This window comes from Periplaneta americana, chromosome 17 (genome assembly GCF_040183065.1).
Source record: "Periplaneta americana isolate PAMFEO1 chromosome 17, P.americana_PAMFEO1_priV1, whole genome shotgun sequence".
Taxonomy (NCBI): domain Eukaryota; kingdom Metazoa; phylum Arthropoda; class Insecta; order Blattodea; family Blattidae; genus Periplaneta; species Periplaneta americana.
In genome coordinates this window covers 63,248,022-63,268,958 of record NC_091133.1, presented here as the reverse complement: position 1 = coordinate 63,268,958, position 20,937 = coordinate 63,248,022, and the positions used below count along the sequence as shown (strand labels likewise).

The 20,937-nt window shown below is 33.3% G+C and overlaps 1 protein-coding gene across 2 annotated transcripts; it reads left to right on the top strand.

Moving 5' to 3' along the window:
- LOC138692795 (probable cytochrome P450 6a13) lies at positions 1-20,426 on the top strand. Of its 2 annotated transcripts, XM_069816012.1 has the most exons (4): positions 1-3,685; positions 11,045-12,247; positions 16,225-16,476; positions 18,817-20,426. In XM_069816012.1, the coding sequence occupies exons 2-4, from the start codon at positions 11,095-11,097 to the stop codon at positions 18,981-18,983; spliced, it is 1,572 nt and encodes a 523-aa protein (XP_069672113.1). In that variant the 5' UTR covers positions 1-3,685; positions 11,045-11,094; the 3' UTR covers positions 18,984-20,426. The 2 variants fall into 2 exon arrangements, with proteins under 2 accessions (XP_069672113.1, XP_069672112.1); XM_069816011.1 differs by lacking the exon at positions 1-3,685 and having other exon boundaries at positions 9,777-12,247.
- The last annotated feature ends 511 nt before the right edge of the window (positions 20,427-20,937 follow it).

The following is a 20,937-nucleotide window of genomic DNA, read 5'->3' as shown; positions in this document are numbered from 1 at the left end:
TGTTTTCTCTTCCTACTGAAAAATTTTATATTTGCACATAGGAGTTATTGCAGGAACAACGACGATATTTACAGGACTGAACACTCTGTAGCTGTAGTTTGTCTCTGCTTTTCAGAACGTCGGAGAGTTCCTCACGCGTCACAGTAACCCCCACTTCTGAAATGCTAGGAAGGCGAAAAAAGGCAAATAAAAAGTATGGCAACATGAAGAAGAAATATCTCATAATAAAATATCATATAGCTTATTAAAGTAAAATTCAGTTACTTGTTTTTAATTTCAATACAAAGTTAGAAATTTAAGAAAAAAGTGAGATTTTATACGGTTTATAAAGACTTTAAAAGCCACGAAACATCAATTAATAACACTTGCTAATCACTTTATACAGGGACATCATTTTATTTTTACTAACATTTTTAATATTAACCTGGCTATATCTTTGGATTAAAGGTCTAGAACCGGAAACACCGTTTTCTCCCCCTTCCAAGACTGGAGTTCGATGATATTGGCGTAAAATACAAATCACTTTACTGGGTATTGGAGGGAAGAAAAGAAGTTCATCCATTTATGTTAACTAAGAAATATCGCAATTTTGAGTTTGATAACTTTCATTAGGTTTTTGTTTAATCAAAATACAGTACTGTATTAACACAGTGTTTTTACTCACGAATTGAGCTATCCATTCGGACGTATTAATTATGCAGTGTATATTGTACTGTTACAGCACATTAGCGTACAATATAGAGAATGAAGTTAAATTGAAAAATAATCATAATATGGATATTTAAACACATTTTTGAAAATGGTGGCCGTTCATTTCGATACAGGCTTTAGTTCTTTTGTGCATATTATCGCACGATAGACTATTGTACCTAATTCCAATTCCCAGTTTCGTCCTTCGTACGAATAACTCATGTTGAAATAATTCTATACTTACTCTATAAAAGAGTACCTTACGTACTGTAAATTTAATCTTCACTTCTATCCGTTCCGAAAAGATAAAATTACTCAAAAATGCTATCTACTGTCCGTTCAAGTGGTTTTGTCGCAGGGTAGTAGAAAGGGGGGGGGAGAAATCACGTGACAGTTACTTAACGAGGCCCTTTTATTTAAGTTATTTTAAACAGTTGTATAATATTACGTAGACGTCCAATTCCTAACAGAAATTAACGTTAAAAAAAAAGCTAAGACAGCCCAGCTACTAGACTTTACAGAGGGGCGAAGAGAAACAGGTGGGGGAAACCAGGATGCGACGTAGGCAAACGGACGACAGTACCTGTGCGAAAATATGATTCAATATTGAAAGCTCTTTCGTCACTGGAAAACACGAACATATTTCTGGAACGTGCTATACTCACTAACTCAGTACTGCATACGCGGCCTTGGTTCTGTGTGTAGAAAGATTGGAAGTTTACTAGTAGAGGGGGTGGGAGTGAAGTACATTCAAAAACTCAGGTACAATAAAAATTGAAGTAAAAATAAAATGATGTCCCTGTATAACACAACATACATTGAAGATGAACTTCCATCTGGTCTCACTTCAATTAAAGTCACAGTATAAGAACATAACAATAATAAATAGCCATCGCAACTGAGTGTGAGCGAGCGACTAATGTGGAGCTGTTAGTTTCTCTATGTTTACGCTATCATCACTTTCTCCTGAAGCAACATAAGGCCTTTTCTTGTTTGTTTTCATGAATTCCGAAGAATGGAGTGTGAGCCAGTATAATTATTTAATTTGATGAGTAGTTATACAAACTGGAAATTTATCCTTTGAAAAGGTAGAAAAATTCAAATAACTTGGAGCAATAGTAACAAACATAAATGACTCTGGAGGAAATTAAACGTAGAATAAATAATTATGAGAAATGCGTGTTATTATTTGGTTAAAAAGTTTTTGTCATCCAGTCTTCTCTCAAAAAAACCTGAAAGTTAGAATTTATAAAACAGTTTTATTACCGGTTGTTCTATATGGTTGTGAAACTTGGACTCTCAATTTCAGAGAGGAACAGAGGTTAAGTGTTCGAGAATCAGGTGCTTAGAAACATATTTGGGGCTAAGAAGGATGAAGTTACACGAAGATGGGGAAGTTACACAACGCGGAACTGCACGAATTGTATTCTTCACCTGACATAATTATGAATATTAAATCCAGACGCTTGAGATGGGCAGGGCATGTAGCACGTATGGGCGAATTCTGAAATGCATATAGAATGTTAGTTGGGTAACCGAGACGTAGATTGGAGGATAATATTAAATTGGATTTGAGGGAGGTGGGATATGATGGTAGAGACTGGATTAATCTTGCTCAGGATAGGGACCGATGGCAGGCTTATGTGAGGGCGGCAATGAATCTTTTTTTAGTTGGTTATTTAACGACGCTGTGTCAACTACTAGGTTATTTAGCGTCGATGATAGCGAGATGGTATTTGGCGAGATGAGGCCGAGAATTCGCCATAGATTACCTGGCATTCATCTTACGGTTGGGGAAAACCTCGGAAAAAAACCAACCAGGTAATCAGCCCAAGCGGGGATCGAAACTGCGCCAAAGCGTAACTTCAGACCGGCAGGCAAGAGCCTTAACCGCCTGAGCCACGCCGGTGGTGTAATGAACCTGTAGGTTCCTTAAAAGCCGTTTGTAAGTAAGTAATTTCAGAAAATCTATTTTTGGCCGCTCAGATTGCTGATTTGGACCACTGTGCTACGGTGGCCACCCACTCAATTACAAATAGTCGTAGTGTTGAAATGTTCACAGTTTGCGGTACTTCGACGGCGAATAGCTCTCAACCGACACATAATCTGATATGAAATAATCAATTCAATAACTGTTTAGCTGGTGTCCTATAGGCATGCCATAATTTCGTATCATTTATTTTTATAAGCCCTGTAAAATAACAAGACAAATTAAAGTTTTAGGGAATGAAACAGTGAAATATATGACAAACAGACAGAATAAACATATGCAGAAACTTACGATTTATTTAATGAATTGTAAAACAGAAAAACGATTGGTAGAGGACATGTAGAAGATGTATAAAATCGGCAAGACGGTCACATAGTCCTACTTCTGTATTTTTGTATAATTTATTGCCGTTTACATCACATATAGTATCTCGCTCATGTAATTTTCAATGATAAATGGAGCAGTTTTCATAGTAAAGACAAGAATCTAGAACGTCCGAGACTCGCATCAGAAAATACTCTAAGGTCACGTTTGAAGAACATAGAAAAAACATGTAATTCACCAATTCTGAGAAGTAAGGAAGGTTGACTCGTGGAACATTCCTGTCTTTATGTCCTCTGTGATGTTTACGAAAGCAATGACATGCGTACAATTTCAAAAGAATTAAACACAGTAACTAGCGTTGGTACCTGTTCCCACTTACATATAATTTGAATTCTTATTTAATATCTGGTAGACTACAGAAATTCGTACCACAAAATCTCAATTATTGATTATTTATACTATTATCTTACTTCAAATTATGTTTGTGTAAGTGTAGTCCACTATTAGTATTGCGCAATTGATAATGACTGTGGCATGCAGATAATGTCAGACTTCAGCGTTTTACTTTTGTACGTCATCACGAACATCCATGGAGTAGGGATTCGGACTAAATATCACGAACAAGTAGAATATACTCCAGTTCAGTTCAAGAAAAGAAGATAGGATGTCAACGAAGTAGAGGTGGGTCTGCGAGTGTTTTCTGAACTTCTACACAGTACTGATATTGAAATTTGATTGAAACACTTTAATTATATTATCAAATTAAAATCTAAATATTTAAAATTTTACTTTTTTAATTTTCTTGTTTCAATATATTTTAAACAAACTGAATAAAAAGACTGAAGTGAATTAAAATTATAAAAATAGACATACTTTACTAAATGGTAAATATAAAAAATTATCAGTACCTAAACTCATATTAACAATGTTAATAGTAATTAAAAAAAATTAAAGAGGACCATATTACATTTGCTAAAACTAATTTCCTCATTAGAATATAAATTTTAAATCGTGTTGGGTGACTTATACCAACTATTTTCAAGTATTTGAATTTATATTCTTCTGTACACTATAAAATAGTACTTGAAAATAAAAAAAATTCTTATTTGTCACAACAGTTGACTTATTATGTTACGGTATTCTTATTACTTTACATTACCTTCAGAACTTCAATAGTTATTTAATTCGTAATTCCAACTTATACAAAATTTGAAATAATTTCACTAAGATCACAATTAACACATTGAATTAGGATGATCATGTAAATATGCTTGCTCTAGTAATTCAAGATTTATTACAAAATAAACCTGCGTTTTCTACCTTGGAGATACCGCTTTGATTTGCTGTAGTAAAATTTAAATTTTCTTTTAATTTTCAATGTGTCAGTATTTCATAATCTTAACGCATCTTAAGATGGCTCCGAAGAAAGAAACATATCGATGCGCTTTGAGATTATGATTATTATTATTGCTATTATTATTATTATTATTATTATTATTATTATTATTATTATTACAGTTATCACATACGGTGCAATGATTATAAGTATTCTTACAAAATTCGTATGTGTTTTCTTGGTTAAAATATATTACAAAACTAGCCGTACCCGTGCTCTCCGCTGCACCCGTTAGAAATAAATATAAAGTAATTACATATTTGAAATAGGACATTTGATCCAGGGAACATTCGTATTTGATAGAAGGATAAATCGTTTAATATGTTACTTAATTTAAATTGCATCCAAATAATTAAAATGCGATCATTTTGGTCCAGAGACCATTCATTTGATGCAATGACAATTCCTTTAACATGTTTCTTAATTTTTATTACATGCATCCATACTTTAATGAAGACTGACATATCATTTAGATTTAATGTGTATACTTTATTTTACTTGCCATATGTTTACATTGAATTATGATAATAACTTAATTTTAACCCTTGTTTTCTACGTATTCAGTAAATGGCGCTTGGGCCACTATGGTTCTGAACCCTTCAAATAACTTAAATAACTTAAATTATATTATATTATATTATATTATATTATATTATATTATATTATATTATATTATATTATATTATATAAAAATGTGTTAGTAACGGATGTACACCGATAAGTAAGTTTTTAATTTGTTATGGGGGCTCTTGAATCTCAGGAGGAACAAATTTTATTTTACAACAGCGCAACATAATCTGCTTGGCTCATTACCCAATTTTTTTGCATTGCATTTAATGCATATATATTTTATGTATTTTAACACGATTCAATTGAGCATAGTTAAAATTTGGATTATAAAATAATGGAATGATAAGCTAACATATTATTACTGCATACTAAATCAATACACCCTTGTGGTTCGTTAATTCTCTGAGATAAACATTATTTTAAGAAATACAGGAAACGAATATACAGAATAGCCTATCAAGTTTTTTGTGTATAAGAAGCTATTTTAATCTTACCTGTCCTCAATTCACTCCGAAGTTACTGTAATAACATTATAGCATTATGTCCATATAGAGAAACTACACTTTCCAATGGTTAAATAATAATTAATTATACAAATCGGTTAATTTAGCTTCCGATATTACTTCATACAAACACAGAAACATTCTCTGTAGGCTATGATTCATACCTTTCGATTGTTGTTGACCAAGGCCCCTTATAGACGAATTCATTTGTTTAGCCTATTTCATTACACCGCCTTAGATGGCAGTTATTTTAATTTTGAAACTCATTTATCTCATTAAATATCAGTCCTATCAAACTTTTTCAAAGAATAAAACTTATCGGAAATGATTTGTAAAGAAATGTTTGTTATGTAACATTTTTCACAAAAATCAATAATAAGCGAGATATTTCGATTTATTTAATTCAGACCCCCTTATAACCCCCCTTTTAAATAATGTATTTTGAATGTCATATAGCCTAAAATCTAAGTTACAACGAACTTAATTTATATTCCAATTTGCATCGAAATCCGTTCAGCCATTATCGCGTGAAAAGGTAGCAAACATACAGACAGACAGACATACAAACAAAAATTTCAAAAAAGCGATTTTCGGTTTCAGGTTGGTTAATTATATATGTTAGGACGAATTATTTTTGGAAAATCGAAAATTACCAGAAAAATTTCGGTTACAGATTTATTATTAGTATAGATTATTCCATGAATATGGGGATTGAAGTCATTTCATTTCCAAAATAGCCTAATATCTAAATAATAATTTCAGTAGTGTTGGTACAAAAATCAAAACAGAAATTTTCCTCCGCTATGGTTACTGTGGTGTATTTACGTCAGGATAGCATTTATTTTCCAACACGCTGGAAATCAGTTGCACAGTGAAGGTTAAACAAATTTGGTAAGTAATGATGTCCTTGGATGTGTAAAAGTTCAAGTACTAAATAAATCAAGTCGTTCCGCTTCAAGGAATTAACAGTATAGGATTATTCTTGTTACGTAAATTTCGATCACGAAAACTATATTATTTGGAGAAATGACTGACATTTATTTAACGTACGGTGAAATGCACACCAGGAGATTCGAGGAAACACATATATATAGGGTGCGGCAGTGGGATATGACGGTCTTTATAGCTCTGTTGTGAGACACTCAGGATGAATTAAAAAAACACATAGAGTATACTGGAAGTAACCCAGTAAAATGCAATTTATTAATGTCTGATTACTTTTTAGAAAATAAGTAGCATCCACGGCAACGAATACATTCCTGCAGTAAGCTATGAAAGTTCTGCATAACTCGCCTCAACAAAACAGGTTCGATGGCACTAATTTCGTTCCTTATATTTTGTTTTAGCTGGATGATGGTGCGAGGCTTGTTGCGATACACCCTACTTTTGAGGTAACTCCATAGGAAATAATATGCTGCAGTGAGTCAGGAGATCTTGACGGCTAGGCAATGTCTCCAAATCGTGAAATTATTCGTTCTGGAAACATGTTTCGCAGACAGTTCATTAAACCATGAGCAGTGTGCGCTCTTTACTTCCTATAGGGGTCTCTCTAAAGTAGGGTGTATCGCAATAAGCCTCGCGCCATCATCTAGCTGAAACAAAACATAAGGAACGAAATTAGTGCCATCGAAGGGGCGAGTTATGCGTAACTTTCATAGCAGATTGCAGGAATGTATTCTTGCCGTGAAGGCTACTTACAAATTGTTGTTTTTAGAAAGTAATCAGACATTAATAAATTTCACTGTACTAGATTACTTCCAGTAGCCTATATGTTTTCCTTTTAATTCGTCCTGAGTGTCCCACAACAGCGCTACGAAAACCGTCATATCCTACTGCCGCATCCTATATTTGGCAAAATCCTATCAGTCATGTAGATCGCGCTCGACATGCTTAGATAATGGACGAATAATTATTCAGGATCTGCAACATCGCTGTACTCGGCAATGAAGACAAAAATTGGCTACTTCTGGATAGAATTTTAAAGAATTGCCAGTGGAACAAAGTCTTCGAGACAGTCTTTCCGTGGATACGTCTACTGAACTTCAGATGGATTTAAGAAATCTAAAGAACACAACCTATATTTGAAAAAAAATTGTTAAGTTTGTAAAAATATATCCATTTTATAAGAAAGAAGCTGGACAAGGATGTACTCATTATCGCGGCGTTAGTTTATTAGCCTATATAGCTGCTATAAAATTTACGCAAATATACTAAAGAAAAGACTGAATGTCATAATTTTATTTAACGACGCTGTATCAACTGTTGGGTTATTTAGTGTCGATGTGATTTGTGATAGCGAGATGATATTTGGCGATATGAGGCCAAAGATTCGCCATAAATTACCTGACATTCACCTTACGGTTGGAGAAAACCTCGGAAAAATCTCAACCAGATAATCAGCCCAAGCGGGAATTGAACCAACGTCCGAGGGCAACTCCGGATCGGCAGGCAAGCGCCTCACCCGATTGAGCTATGCAGATGACTTGAATTTAACAATAGGAAATATAATTTCGGAATAACAAAACGGTTTTAAAAGAGGAATATCTTGTGCCAACTGTATAGGGTAAAGGTTGGTAATAGTGTGATACGAGTAATATTGTGGTAGTTCTTTTTGAGAATTTATTACAATCTTACTGACCGAGAGGAAGATCGGTTTTTGCATCAACGTATTAAGGGAATGTTCGTGGCCAAGTTTCTGCATAAAACCAGTCATCCTCTAGCTCAGTAAAATTGTAATAAATTCTCAAAAAGAACTATCACAATATTACTCTTATCACAATATTACCAACCTTCACCCTATTTAACAGAACACAATCATTTGAAAAAGCAAAGAGGATTTAACTTATAAATTTATGTAACGTTTCTGAACTTTGAGGAGGTCTTTGACAAAGCGAATAGCAATACACTTTCAAACATAATCCTTTAAAAAGGCATCCCACAACTCCCAATACAAGCAATATACAGCCCATGTGTAGAAAATAAAATAACAATAGTAACTAATGCATAAAGAAAAAAATCAATTAACTGTGGTGTTAGACAAGGATGTCCTGTGTCGCCGTCAATTTTAACCTATATATTGAAGATTTCATGCAAGATTGAAAGAAGACTTTAGGCTGAAATAACAATCTTATCAACTATTAATTAATCGCTGATGATCATATAATAATATGAAATCATGCTTTAAAATATTCCTAAATTATCTATTATAATGCTGTAAAAATAGATAAATTCATGGCTACAACTTTTCGTGCATTTGCACTTTAAATAAGGTAAATTCATATATAGAATAAGCCAATATATTTATTATGAATATAATTATTTATTTATTTTTATTTCATGCGTTCACGTACAAGTAACTTTCAAGTCTAGTCCCAGCCAAGCACCAAACAAGAACAGTTCGACAACAGCTAAAATTACACGCATAGCTGTACTAGATTCACGGACTCAACAGAAACATCTTGTACCACATACGTCTAATTACCGACACATAGTAACTGTATCAATGATTTTCACAGTAGTCAGTATGAACAACATAATTTTTAAAAAGTGATAAGCCCACAAAGACTCCAATAACACATAGTATCAAAACTATAGATAAATCAGTGAACAAAAAAGTGTGTTATTAAGACAATGATTTTAACTAAGATCAGCAGAAGCAGCCCAATTCAACGACACAACAGGCTAACACGGCCAACCATATAAGTGTTCAAAGTGTTTTATAGTGTTTATAGTGTTTTATAGTGTATACTTCACTTGTTTTATATTCATATGTTATATTATTGTTCTCACATAATTTACACTGTCCTACACGGGCCTTCATAGTGAATTTTAATAGAATCTTAACAAGTAACTATAGACACTGAATTAGGTTAATTCATAGCAACGATCAACTTTAGCTAAACTAGGAAATCATGATAGGTTCTATGCATTTGAATAACCCACAACACAATATGAGGCTAGGTTTTCATCACATATGTTGACATAACATCCTAACATCTGAAGATGATACAATAAGAGTATCGAAAACGTTAATGTAAACTAATAACATTAAGATAAGCAAAGGTGGAAAATAAAATTGCTATAGTTAAAAAGTAACTTTCAGTTTTGTTTGCGTTAAAGCACTTCTGCGTGATTTGTAACTATGCAATTATACATACATACATACATACATACATATATATATATATATTACTTCTCTAATATATATATATATATATATATATATATATATATATATATATATTAGAGAAGTAACTTTTCTTTGTAATTTGCTAACGACAAATGTACGTTTTAAACTTATACTACGGCAAAAAAGATTAAAGTTAACAGTGATATAGGTGTATACATATATGTATATCAAGTAAATTGCTGTTTAAAAATTACAGAAATGAAAATAATTAAGTAAGATGAAAATCGATATGCCTATTCAAAACACGAAAAAATAACGTGAAAATAAATAATTTATACTCATTGTAAATGTAAGAATGAGGATTTCTTAATATGTTAACACTGTCTACAAAATATTAAATAAGTGAATCGTGAATTGCGGAAACCACACAAGTCACAATTCTTCTCAAATTCAGATTTGATTTCATATTCTGATTGTAATATTATACATAGGTCTTTCAACTGGTGCAGAAATCCCACACGTCCAGTGCTCAGTGTACATTTCACAACGGCAATAAGTTACAATGCATTGCAGAAAATTCCAGAAACACCACAAATCCGGGGCATGTGGATTTTTTTTAGATATTAGAAAAATTTTCTGTTTGCTTTTGCTTGCTTTTGTATACGATTAAATGAATTAAAAGAAAGAATTAAATATGCTTTTCACATAATTTTACATGTTCGTATGTGTGTGAACTTTTTTCAATTTCTTGGCTTAAATACATATTTAAGGTTCTTTATAAGATAGAAAAAAATGTTATACTCCGTCTTCTATGCCTAAGAATTGTTTTAATGCAATAAAATTATTGTTAATAGCCGTGAATTGCAGAAACTTCACATGTCCAGGCAAATTAGATTTCTTTTTCCAGAAAATATTAAAAAAAAAAGACTGAAGTTCATTTCTATCAAACATTAGAACTTATTATTATGCTCTAATAAAAAATAGTAACTTCAAATTTCCAAACGCTTTTCAAGATAATTATTTTTTGTGGCCTCTGAAAAATGTACTCAAATGGACATGTGATGTTTCTGAAATTCACGATTCGAGTATGATTTTAAACTTCAACAATGTTGCAAGATTTGTGAATAAATATACTCGTGCAATGTCATGGATGGATTACACATTGGCTCCAAGATCAAGGCTTCTCTAGTGAAAGATATAATTCACTCTCATATCATGTTTTTTGATATAGCTGATCATCCCCCAAAATAAATAGTTGCATAGTGATAATAGGGGCGAAGCATTACTAGAGTGTAAAAACTGAAAAAATGTTGTATCAAATATTATTAAACTATGGGTCCTGATTTCAATGTAACTAATAAAAATGAAGCTCCCTTTTATATGTCTGAAATGTATAATTGTTACATGTATATCTGCATTTAAACAATATTTCTTGATTTCAGCTTGTTCTTCAAGTTATAGCAGGATCAACAACGATAGTCCACCTACAAAAATGAATACTGTTATAATATACTTATTTCTTGCACTTGGTGTTGCATTATTTGGAGTTCTCGTGATTTTATACGCATACTTTAAATACTCATTTTCCTACTGGAAAAAGAAGGGAGTTACGTATCTTGAACCCACATTCCCATTTGGAAATCTCCGAGACACTGTATTTCAGAAGCAGAACATTGGACTACTGTTCCAAGACATATACAACCAACTTGAAGGAAACGATATTGGAGGTGTTTATTCTTTCGCCAGACCAACGCTAGTTCTCAGAGATCCAGAAATAATCAAAACCTTTCTAGTGAAGGACTTTATTCACTTTCACGATCATGGTACTTATTTTGATGAAGTTAGTGACCCCCTGAATGCAAATTTATTCATGCTAAGTGGAATCAAGTGGAGGAATATGAGAACCAAGCTTACACCAACATTTACATCTGGAAAAATGAAGATGACATTTCAAATCCTTATTGAATGCGGGAAAGAACTTGAAAAATACATCAATGAATATGCTGTCTGTGGCGAGAAAATAGAAGTCAAAGACATTCTAGCAAAATATAGTACTGATGTGATTGCATCTTTCGCTTTTGGACTTCAGTGCAACTGTCTGAAAAATCCAGACGCTGAATTCAGGCAATGGGGGAGAAAAATATTTGAAACAAGTATAAAGTCTGGTATAAGAGATATTTTTATGTTTCTTTCACCAACATTAGGTGCAATATTTAAGATACCTTTCGTACCACCAGATGTGACGCGATATTTCACGAAAATGGTGAATGAAACAATTGAATATAGAGAAAATAATAATGTAACTAGAAATGACTTCATTCAACTTTTAATAAATTTGAAGAACAAGGGGACGATTGAGAAAGACTCTCCTTGCAAATCTCAGATGAATGGTCATTCAACGACAGAAAATGATAAAGAAACATCTTTCACAATGGCTGATGTTGCAGCACAAGCATTTGTCTTCTTTGTTGCTGGTTTTGAGACGTCCTCAACAACTATGACGTTTTGCTTGTATGAGCTGGCACTGAATCCGGATGTACAGGAACGTCTTCAGGCTGAGATAGATGCTGTGTTGAAGCAGCATGGGAATGAAATCACCTATGATGCTATACAAGAGATGGATTACTTGGACAGAGCAATTGCAGGTTTGTTCTATATCTTATATATAACATCATTTATGTGCATGATTTGGTTATTTCACAGCATTCAGAATGGTATGAGAAATTTTTGTTTTTATTCTTTTTTTACAGTATTTATTTATTTGTCTAATGGCTAGTACATGATATTTACTATCACTGACTGGGGGAAAAACAAGAAAGTGGTGAACAAAACTATGGATTAAGTAATTAAAAACATTAGGGCTCTGGCTTCCCAGTAACGGTCGACTTCCTTGGAGGATTTCAGAGCAGGGCATTTTGCAAGATGTTGTCTATCCATGTCTTCCTGTTGTTACAGTATTACAGATCGTTTTCGAGCTAAATATTGGCTCAATTATGGGTGAATACAGAGAAATGAGAAATTTTCTGCTGGGTTGGTTACCAAAGTATAAATTCTCTTTCATGATGGACCCGACATGTAGCTCCGAAAATTTGGGCATTTCAATGAAACAGTGAAAAAATACAAATACTCGCATCAAATTCCAAAATTTGTGCGCTCACAGAGAATCATGTCAAGTTCTAAATAAAACATTGGCTACGTAGGAAGAGAGAAGAAAAGAAAGTTCCTCCATATGAATTGATAATGGGTTGGCCTTTGGCGTTTTGTAACACTGGAAGTTCCTAAGCCTAAGAATAGGCCTTAATATTTACTTAACAACAAATTAATTAATATGAATTATGAAAACTCTTTGTTATTAAATCTGTTATTTTCTGTGAGAACCATATTTCAATTTGGCGCTTTTGTCATTTTCTTTACGAACCAACCATGAGAATTTCTTAATCTCTGCATTTAGATATAGCACTGAATCAGTGGAGTTTCAGGACAAAAAATGTATTGTCTCCGGATTCGATTATTACCAACGAATAGAGATTTAGCTATTTTGCATAGTGACTAATTAAATCTTTTTTATATGGCAACTGTATATTTATTTCTTTTGCTTTTGTATTGTCTTGAAAGCTGGCTTTAAGTTAAACTGACCACATAACCAGGTAATTGCTTGATGGTTGAAAGTAGCTACATTTATGGAAAAAGGAAACGGGTTAGATTTCATGTATTAACAGTTAAAAAAAAGTACAGGGTCCGTAAAGTCAACTTTTAGTTCCAGTTTCTCGAGTACGAATATGATTGCTAAACTTTCAATTCGTCATACCAAAGTGTTACAACTACACAGTTGTGAATAGTGACATTTTAAAAATAAGTATTGAAAGTTTAACATACTCTAAAGATGCTGAATGTGAGCTCCCTTTGTGACCTAATAAATGTAAAATCTGTAATCCAGCTCATACTTTAACATGTTCCTGTCCATCGTCTTTTCAAAACCTGGCGGTAAAGATGAAGATACAATGTCAATTTTGAGATCTGTGAGACTTTGACTTTGTGCTACTACATGTTATTTTTGGGTGTGCTTTTATAGTTTCTCTCGTATTTTACATTTTATGCCTCAAACTGTATCAATCATTTACGGACACGGTGTAGATTAAGAAAATCATCTTCCTAACTGCACACTAGAACATTTTTACTACACGTATGACTACTTTATAATTGTTTACTATATAAACTAGCTATTATTTTTAAATTAAGAAAATTAAAAAAGTTACATGATAAGAAAATTAAAATATCGGTATGATATGATTATAACGTACTGTACAAAAATTGCAAGTAAAACTTATTTTGTAATTGTGTGTAAATTTCTGTGAAGTAAATTAAGAATGGCAAAAATAACTATTTTCTCAAGTAAAAAATTGCTTCTAGAAGAAAAGAAATTAAGTACATAAGTATGGCGACAACAGTCGTATGTTTTTATCTGATGTTCCACCACTTTAAGAAAATTGCATAGCACGCACACACAGAGCAATTTTTGACGATGTCTTAAATTGCTACTATATCTCTTTATTCTGTACATCTTCCCAAATATTCTGTTACTGTACATTTTTGTAACAACGTTCTTGTTTTATAGTGTATTATGATGGTTTGTCTTATTTATAACACTATCATAATTAAATCTTGTTCTAGTAAGCCATTTTTTTTTAATTTAACTTTCTCATGTATAATGCATTACTTCTTCTCAGAATTCATTTCCTTGCTAACATGACACATGATAATTTATTATTCTATATTACATTAATTCTCCTGTTTGCATGTTACATAGTCATCTATTCATTATCGACATACATTAATTTTCCTATTCGTATGTGTAAAGCTAACTTATTTTTCTTGTAATCTTCTTTATGAGAATTCATTTTTATAGCAATAAATGTTCATATTCACACATGTTACGGTAATTTTTGTATCTTGTTAGAAACTATATTTATAGTTTTAACGCTATGTGGCAATATTTATCTTGATGGGTGTGGTTTAAAAATGAACAGTTTACGAACGATAGTTTTGTGAATTATTCTGCCGATTAAAGAAAAGATGTTTTCAAAACGATCAATAAATGATGAAATATTGTCCGTGTTATAAAACCACACTTACTAGAGATGAACAAAACTATTTGCTGCTCTCGCTCGCTGTGTTTGTTTCATTTGTGTTTCGAGTCTCGACTCGTCATTCTCGTGCGCTTCGAGTCTCGCTCATTGTTCTCGAAATAGCATTTAGTCGGCGTGGAAAGATTTTAATAACATACATAATTGTAATAAATAACATTATACATTTTTAAATGAGACAAAAAGACAAAACAGAACAGTATCTTAGTTATCAAAATGTTCTGGTTCTATTATATGATATTACCTACGGTTACTTACATAAATAAATAAATAAATAAAAACAATTCTCAAATAAATTTGCATTTCTAAGAAACATAAAACATAACAATATCTTTTTACTTGAGATTGCACATTTGATCTCAAACATATGAAAAGAACATTCCTAGCGGTTTAATAAGAGCCTAGTAATTAAATAAAGACTGGGGAACGGATTATTATACACTGAAAGGTAGAGATGATGTTTCAAATAGGCTACTTGATTGTTTATACATATATAACAGTTGCCAAAGTAGATAAAAGTTCAGTCAGCTATAAACAACTGTGGCGATTCAAGGCTGCTTGACTTCGCGAGTCATCAATATCGAGTCTCGGAACACTCACAACCAGTCTTTACGTCAAGAACGCCACGTAATGCAACATTGTCGTGGGGGTTTTCGGCTTTGCGGGCGCTGTTAGTCTTGCTTTCTCGATCGTTGTTCATCTCTTAACACTTAAGCTACAGTGCAAAGAAAACATTATACGTAACTATATACACAGCTGTCATGAGACATGAATAGAAAAACAAAATTATGCAACATACACAACCGAGTTTGAACAATTTTTCGATAAATATTTGATAACATCAGGAGATAGAAAAAATTTTAAACATAATTTCTACCTAAACTTGCGAGAATTTTAGAGCAACAAAATAAAATTGATTTTTACATTTTCTGAGAATAAGCTTCATGTGGATTTTCAACTTTTTCCTGACGTCCCTCATTTATTCAGTTCTATAGTAATTTAGGCCTTCTTTCCCGATAGAAAACTTCAATAATGTTTTATAGTAATTTATTTTCCTTCCAGTATGCTTTACTATCATTTATATTTTCCTGGCACATTTTCTATGATAATTTTAAAATAAATATGGTGTATAGGCCTACTCAAAATATTTATCATTAGGTCTTATGTGTAAATGTACTAATAGCATATATATATATATATATATATATATATATATATATCATACAAGTAATTGTCATTTTAGGTATTTCACCTGCTGCTCTTAACATAAGATTCAATGTAAGAGATACTGTAGTGTGAACGTAAGTAGACCTATTAGGCTATAGAAATTCGAGTTTTTTTTTTTAATTCCAAGAAAAAATTTCATCATTAAAGCTGGTAGAGGTTTTCATACGCAGTTATGAGTTAACATTTGTTGTGCTGTTTCGTGATAATAATTTCCATACTATATGTGATTACTTTGTTTTCACTGTCTACAGAAACTCTCAGGAAATATCCACCTGTACCATTACTGACACGAGAATGTACGAAAGCCTACACGATTCCTGGAAAAAATATTCATTTAGAGAAGGGAATGTCTGTAGTAATTCCTACAATGGGAATACATAAGGATCCAAAATTCTATCCTAATCCTGAGAGGTTTGATCCAGATCGTTTCAGAGAGGAAGTCAAGAATCAGAGACATCACTTCACTTACCTTCCCTTTGGAGAAGGTCCAAGGATTTGCATTGGTAAGAGAATTGTCTAAAGGTAATCAATGAACTATTAAGGCTGAGATATTTGCTTCTAGAAGTTAAGGCTATACTGAATTCTCATAGGCAGGGTCACCTAAGATGTTAGCCGGGAGTGCGAGTTAGGGACGGATTTTTATGGGAGTTCACTTGTCCCACTCCGTATGGTGCTGTTTCACTGAAGGAACTAGAAACGTTTGATGTGAAAAGCCCACAAATGGACATAACCTGATTATGTACGCTTTTTAAGGGACAGAAATGTTGCAGAGCACTATCTGAAAAAGGGTTTTGCAGCAGCAATGCAGGGTCACCTAAGGTGTTTAGCCGGGTTTGCGAGTTAGGGACATAGGATAAGATCCCTGATAATTATGTGGTTAACGCAGAATGGAGTTCACCATGAGGTGAGAGATAGGGGAGATTCTGACTGACGATGGGCTGGGGCTGGGATCTGTTCAAAAGATTTGAATAAACTGTAAATTATTTCCCCCTCGACAGTCTCAGTTAATGTCTTAAAAGTTAAGGAATTTGGCGATATTTGCTATTTCTCAGGTCACTCCCGATGCTGTACTCCGGGTCGCCAGAGACCGAGGTCGGCTCCGTCAGCTGAAATTGAATGAGGAAGGAAGGGTGATCTAGGTTAAGATGAGATGAGGGTAGGTCAAGGTCAGGTGTGTTGTGCGTACAATGGTGCATGTCGCTACCGTCGCCGTTCCTGGTGATGTATTCCAGCCTTCTAAAACCGAATTCAGCCCTGACAAATAAAATTGGTAGAGTATTAATTAAAGATGGGTGACTATGGTTTAAGATGGGTTGCAGATGGAATTGTTCACGAAACTTGAATAAACTGTAAGTTATCTTAACTTGGATAGTATCAATTAATGTCTTTAAACTTAATTTTACTATAGGAGTATGTGCTGATTTTCAAGCCATTCTCCATTCTATATTCCGGGTCACTAGAGACAGAGTTCGGCTCCGTCAGCTCAAATTGGTTCAGAAAGGGAGGGAGGGAGGGAGGGAGACCTGTCTAAGAATGGGTGAAGGTCGGGTAGGTCGCTCATGCAATTGTGCATGTCAGTAGACTCGCTTTTCCCAGTGTTTTATTCCGGCTTTCTAGAGTCAATTCAGACTGCCAAATCAAATTGGTGGGGTATAAATTAAGGGTGGGTTGCTCAGACTTGGGCTAGAAGTGGGAGACCAGATCAAGTTTAGTGTCTCGAAAAAGTAATGAGTGCTTATATGCAACACAACTGAACAGATGGACTGTCATTATCTGGATTATATATGTATAAAAACCACTCTCTATTTCAATCTCGAAATTAAGACAATTCGTTTAATTGATCAATGTTACAGTTTAAATAGAATCACATAATATTTTATACATTTACATAAAATGACTACGTATATCATTTAATCATTTCTAATATTACTTTTCTATTTACGAAAATCGGCAATTAAAATACATGAAAATTTAAATATATCAGAATTTGCTTTCCTACACCTACGCGCGTGAAATGAGTTTATGCCAAAGGATGTAAATCGTTTAACAGTGAGATCCTCTCATTAAAGACGGTAACTAATTCGTTTGCCCTGGGGCTAATAGAACTTGGAATAATCGCAAAGAAGAGTAGAAGCAATTCAAGCAATTCTGCATAAAATAATCTCCAAAACGTAAGATTCTGGAAACATACTACGCAGCCCATTTTATTTATTTTTTCTTATGCAAAAGAAATCACCTACATTGATTTTTATTTCATTGTCAATTTGTGTTTTTTTATTTCAAAACGTGGAAGCCCTTATTATAAAATATATTATTTTTCATGGGCACCGTTTCATGAAAATTGACCAGAGATACCAATATGAACAAAATTCTTACAATAGCTTAGGAAAAATTATTGTAAACAGACGTACCGATCCTCTCAGGTAATGTCATTATTTATGTGTAATAAACGGATAAGCAGTTAGAAATAAATATGGATCGCCTTATATAATATCCAATTAATGAATAAGGTGTACTCACCCTGCCTGTGGTAGTATTCATTTAATTCTAAAATTTATCCTTGCCTAACCTAAGAAGTACATGTCAAGAATAAAGATGTTTCACGCAATCTAAGCAAGGAACTTTTTTCTTCTGTTTTTTGATCAGAGTGCCACTTTCGTTCCGTTAGAACGTGCTTGTTTATTAGGCCCCGTTATTCTGTACTGCATTCACATCGAGTGTCTACTCAATAAAGATTATTTTAAAGAGACCATATTAACCACCAACATAGTAAAGAATTCTTTATAACAAAATGCCAATGTGTTCACAAAATCATTGATATACTAATTGATAAATGTTTGCAGGTATGCGGTTTGGTCTGTTGCAAACTAAGGTGGGCCTCATTTCAGTGCTTTCCAAGAACAGCGTCCAAGTATGTGAGAAGACACAAGTGCCTTTAAAATTGGTCCCTAAAGGCATTATACCAAGTCCTGAAGGTGGAATGTGGCTCAAGATTGTTAAAAGAAAGTGAAATTTCTGTTCGAAATATTGAAGTGCTATTTTATACCAAAGCACTCAATCAAAGATAATGTTGAAGAGAATTTCTAGGAGTCTACAAGTGTATGCGTTATTTTCATAATACCATTATTTTTCTATTAATCACAATAATTTTATTATTAATGAAAAAAACAACTGGAAACAACGGCAGTGTATCATCTTATTTAGAAGATTAAATCTATGTTATCTCTTAGGTAAACTTTTTAAAAATAGTATGTAAACTTGGAAATCCATAGAGTTACCACTATAAATGCAATTGAGAGACAGAAATAACCAATATATTTGAGTATTGTTGCCGTTTGGATTATTACAAATTAAGTGAGTCTCATTTATCATTAAATAAAAACAACGCTTCCGAGTATGTGAAGAGACACTAATACTTTTGAAGCCAGAGCTTAAAAAAATGTTATATAGGGTGCGTCAGAAAGAACGGATGGATTTCAAAGGACAAGAAAATTGTAAGGATTCATCAAATCAAAAATGTATTGTTATCAACAGATTCACCAATACATGCAGTATATTTATGGTATACAACATCATCCATATAATGTCCTTGGCTTTCGATACAGGCATCGAGGCGTTTTCTGAAGTTCGCCGTCACTTTCACAGTCATAGTTGGTGGGATTGCAGCGATTTCTTCACGAATCGCCGTCTTCAGTTCGTCCAGTGTATGTGGTTGCTTACGCCTTCAAGTGGTCCCAAAGAAAGAACTCGCAGGGCGCGAGATCTTACCATAACCTCGGACGATTTCAGTGCAATAGCATGTTTGCGGGCTGATCGTTGAGGTGGCCGGACAATCTACTGTCTGTCTCCACATTTGCAAGTGTACACGCGCTCCGTGGTCGTCCAGGTGATTTCTTCTTTAATGTTGAACCTGTGGTACGAAATGAAGCCACCCACCGCAAAATTGTATTCCGAGTTGGAATCCTAGTGTGACGTCCGGTGTCGAAATGAGTCCTGAGTGGCGATCACAGACTCTTCATTTTTAAAAAATGTCTCTGCGATGAAAGCACGTTGTACACCAGACCAACACCATGTTCTCAACTGAAACTGCATTCTCTCGCTGACCCAACAGTCGTGGTCCCCTTCACTCTATCCCTCCCCTTGCTGCGTTTCGATAGTTTGAAATCCATCCGTTCTTTCTGAAGCACCCTGTACCAAATTCTATAGGCAGAATGTGTCTTAAGATTCACAGACGAAAATGAACTTTGTTTAAAAATTGATTACTATTTTAAGTGACTAAAAGGGATAAAACAAGATGGGAAGTCAGAAAAAATGTAACTCTGATTTCTTCATTTATATTGAAATATATTAAAATCTTTCCAAACATTATACTGTACCTACCTTCGTCTTTAGATGAACAAATGGGTCTGAGAAGTATATCCTAACTTTGAGGTATTAAAATATATTAAACCAACCTTCAAAATGTTACATTCAGTACCTGCTCTCCTTCAGTATGAAAGTAGAAATTCGAAGTTACACCTTCTTTAAATAATCAACAATTTGTTACTCATATAGAAGATAGGAACTGAATTTATTTTGTTCATACATCTAATATATTTCTAACAACACGGCTTTGTGAAAACTAGTATCAATTCAGGTTATAAACTGTAAATGAAAACTTATAGTAAAGAAAAAGATGTTACTACTCTAAAGTAGGGCTTCTGAATAGTATCGCGAGAGATAATGATTGGATGAAAATAGACATAGTCTTTTTAAATTTCACTACAAGTTTTCGAGAGTTCTGAGTCTTGTTAAAAATCGTATCCTAAGCTATATTTTTATTCATATCATTTTGACTTACAGTTATACTACTATCTCTATCAGAAATAGTAATTACCATTTTCGCTAAAGTCTGCTATTTAAAGAATTCCATTATGTTTACCTTATTCATTCTTTAAATTTAGACATGAAAAAGAAGATGTTAA

Excerpts from the sequence above, each read along its gene's own strand:
- LOC138692795 (XM_069816011.1), top strand. The coding sequence starts at position 10,966 with ATGAAGCTCCCTTTTATATGTCTGAAATGTATAATTGTTACATGTATA. Across the intron at positions 12,248-16,224 it reads CTTGGACAGAGCAATTGCAG|AAACTCTCAGGAAATATCCA; the intron begins GTTTGTTCTATA and ends CACTGTCTACAG. Across the intron at positions 16,477-18,816 it reads AGGTCCAAGGATTTGCATTG|GTATGCGGTTTGGTCTGTTG; the intron begins GTAAGAGAATTG and ends AAATGTTTGCAG.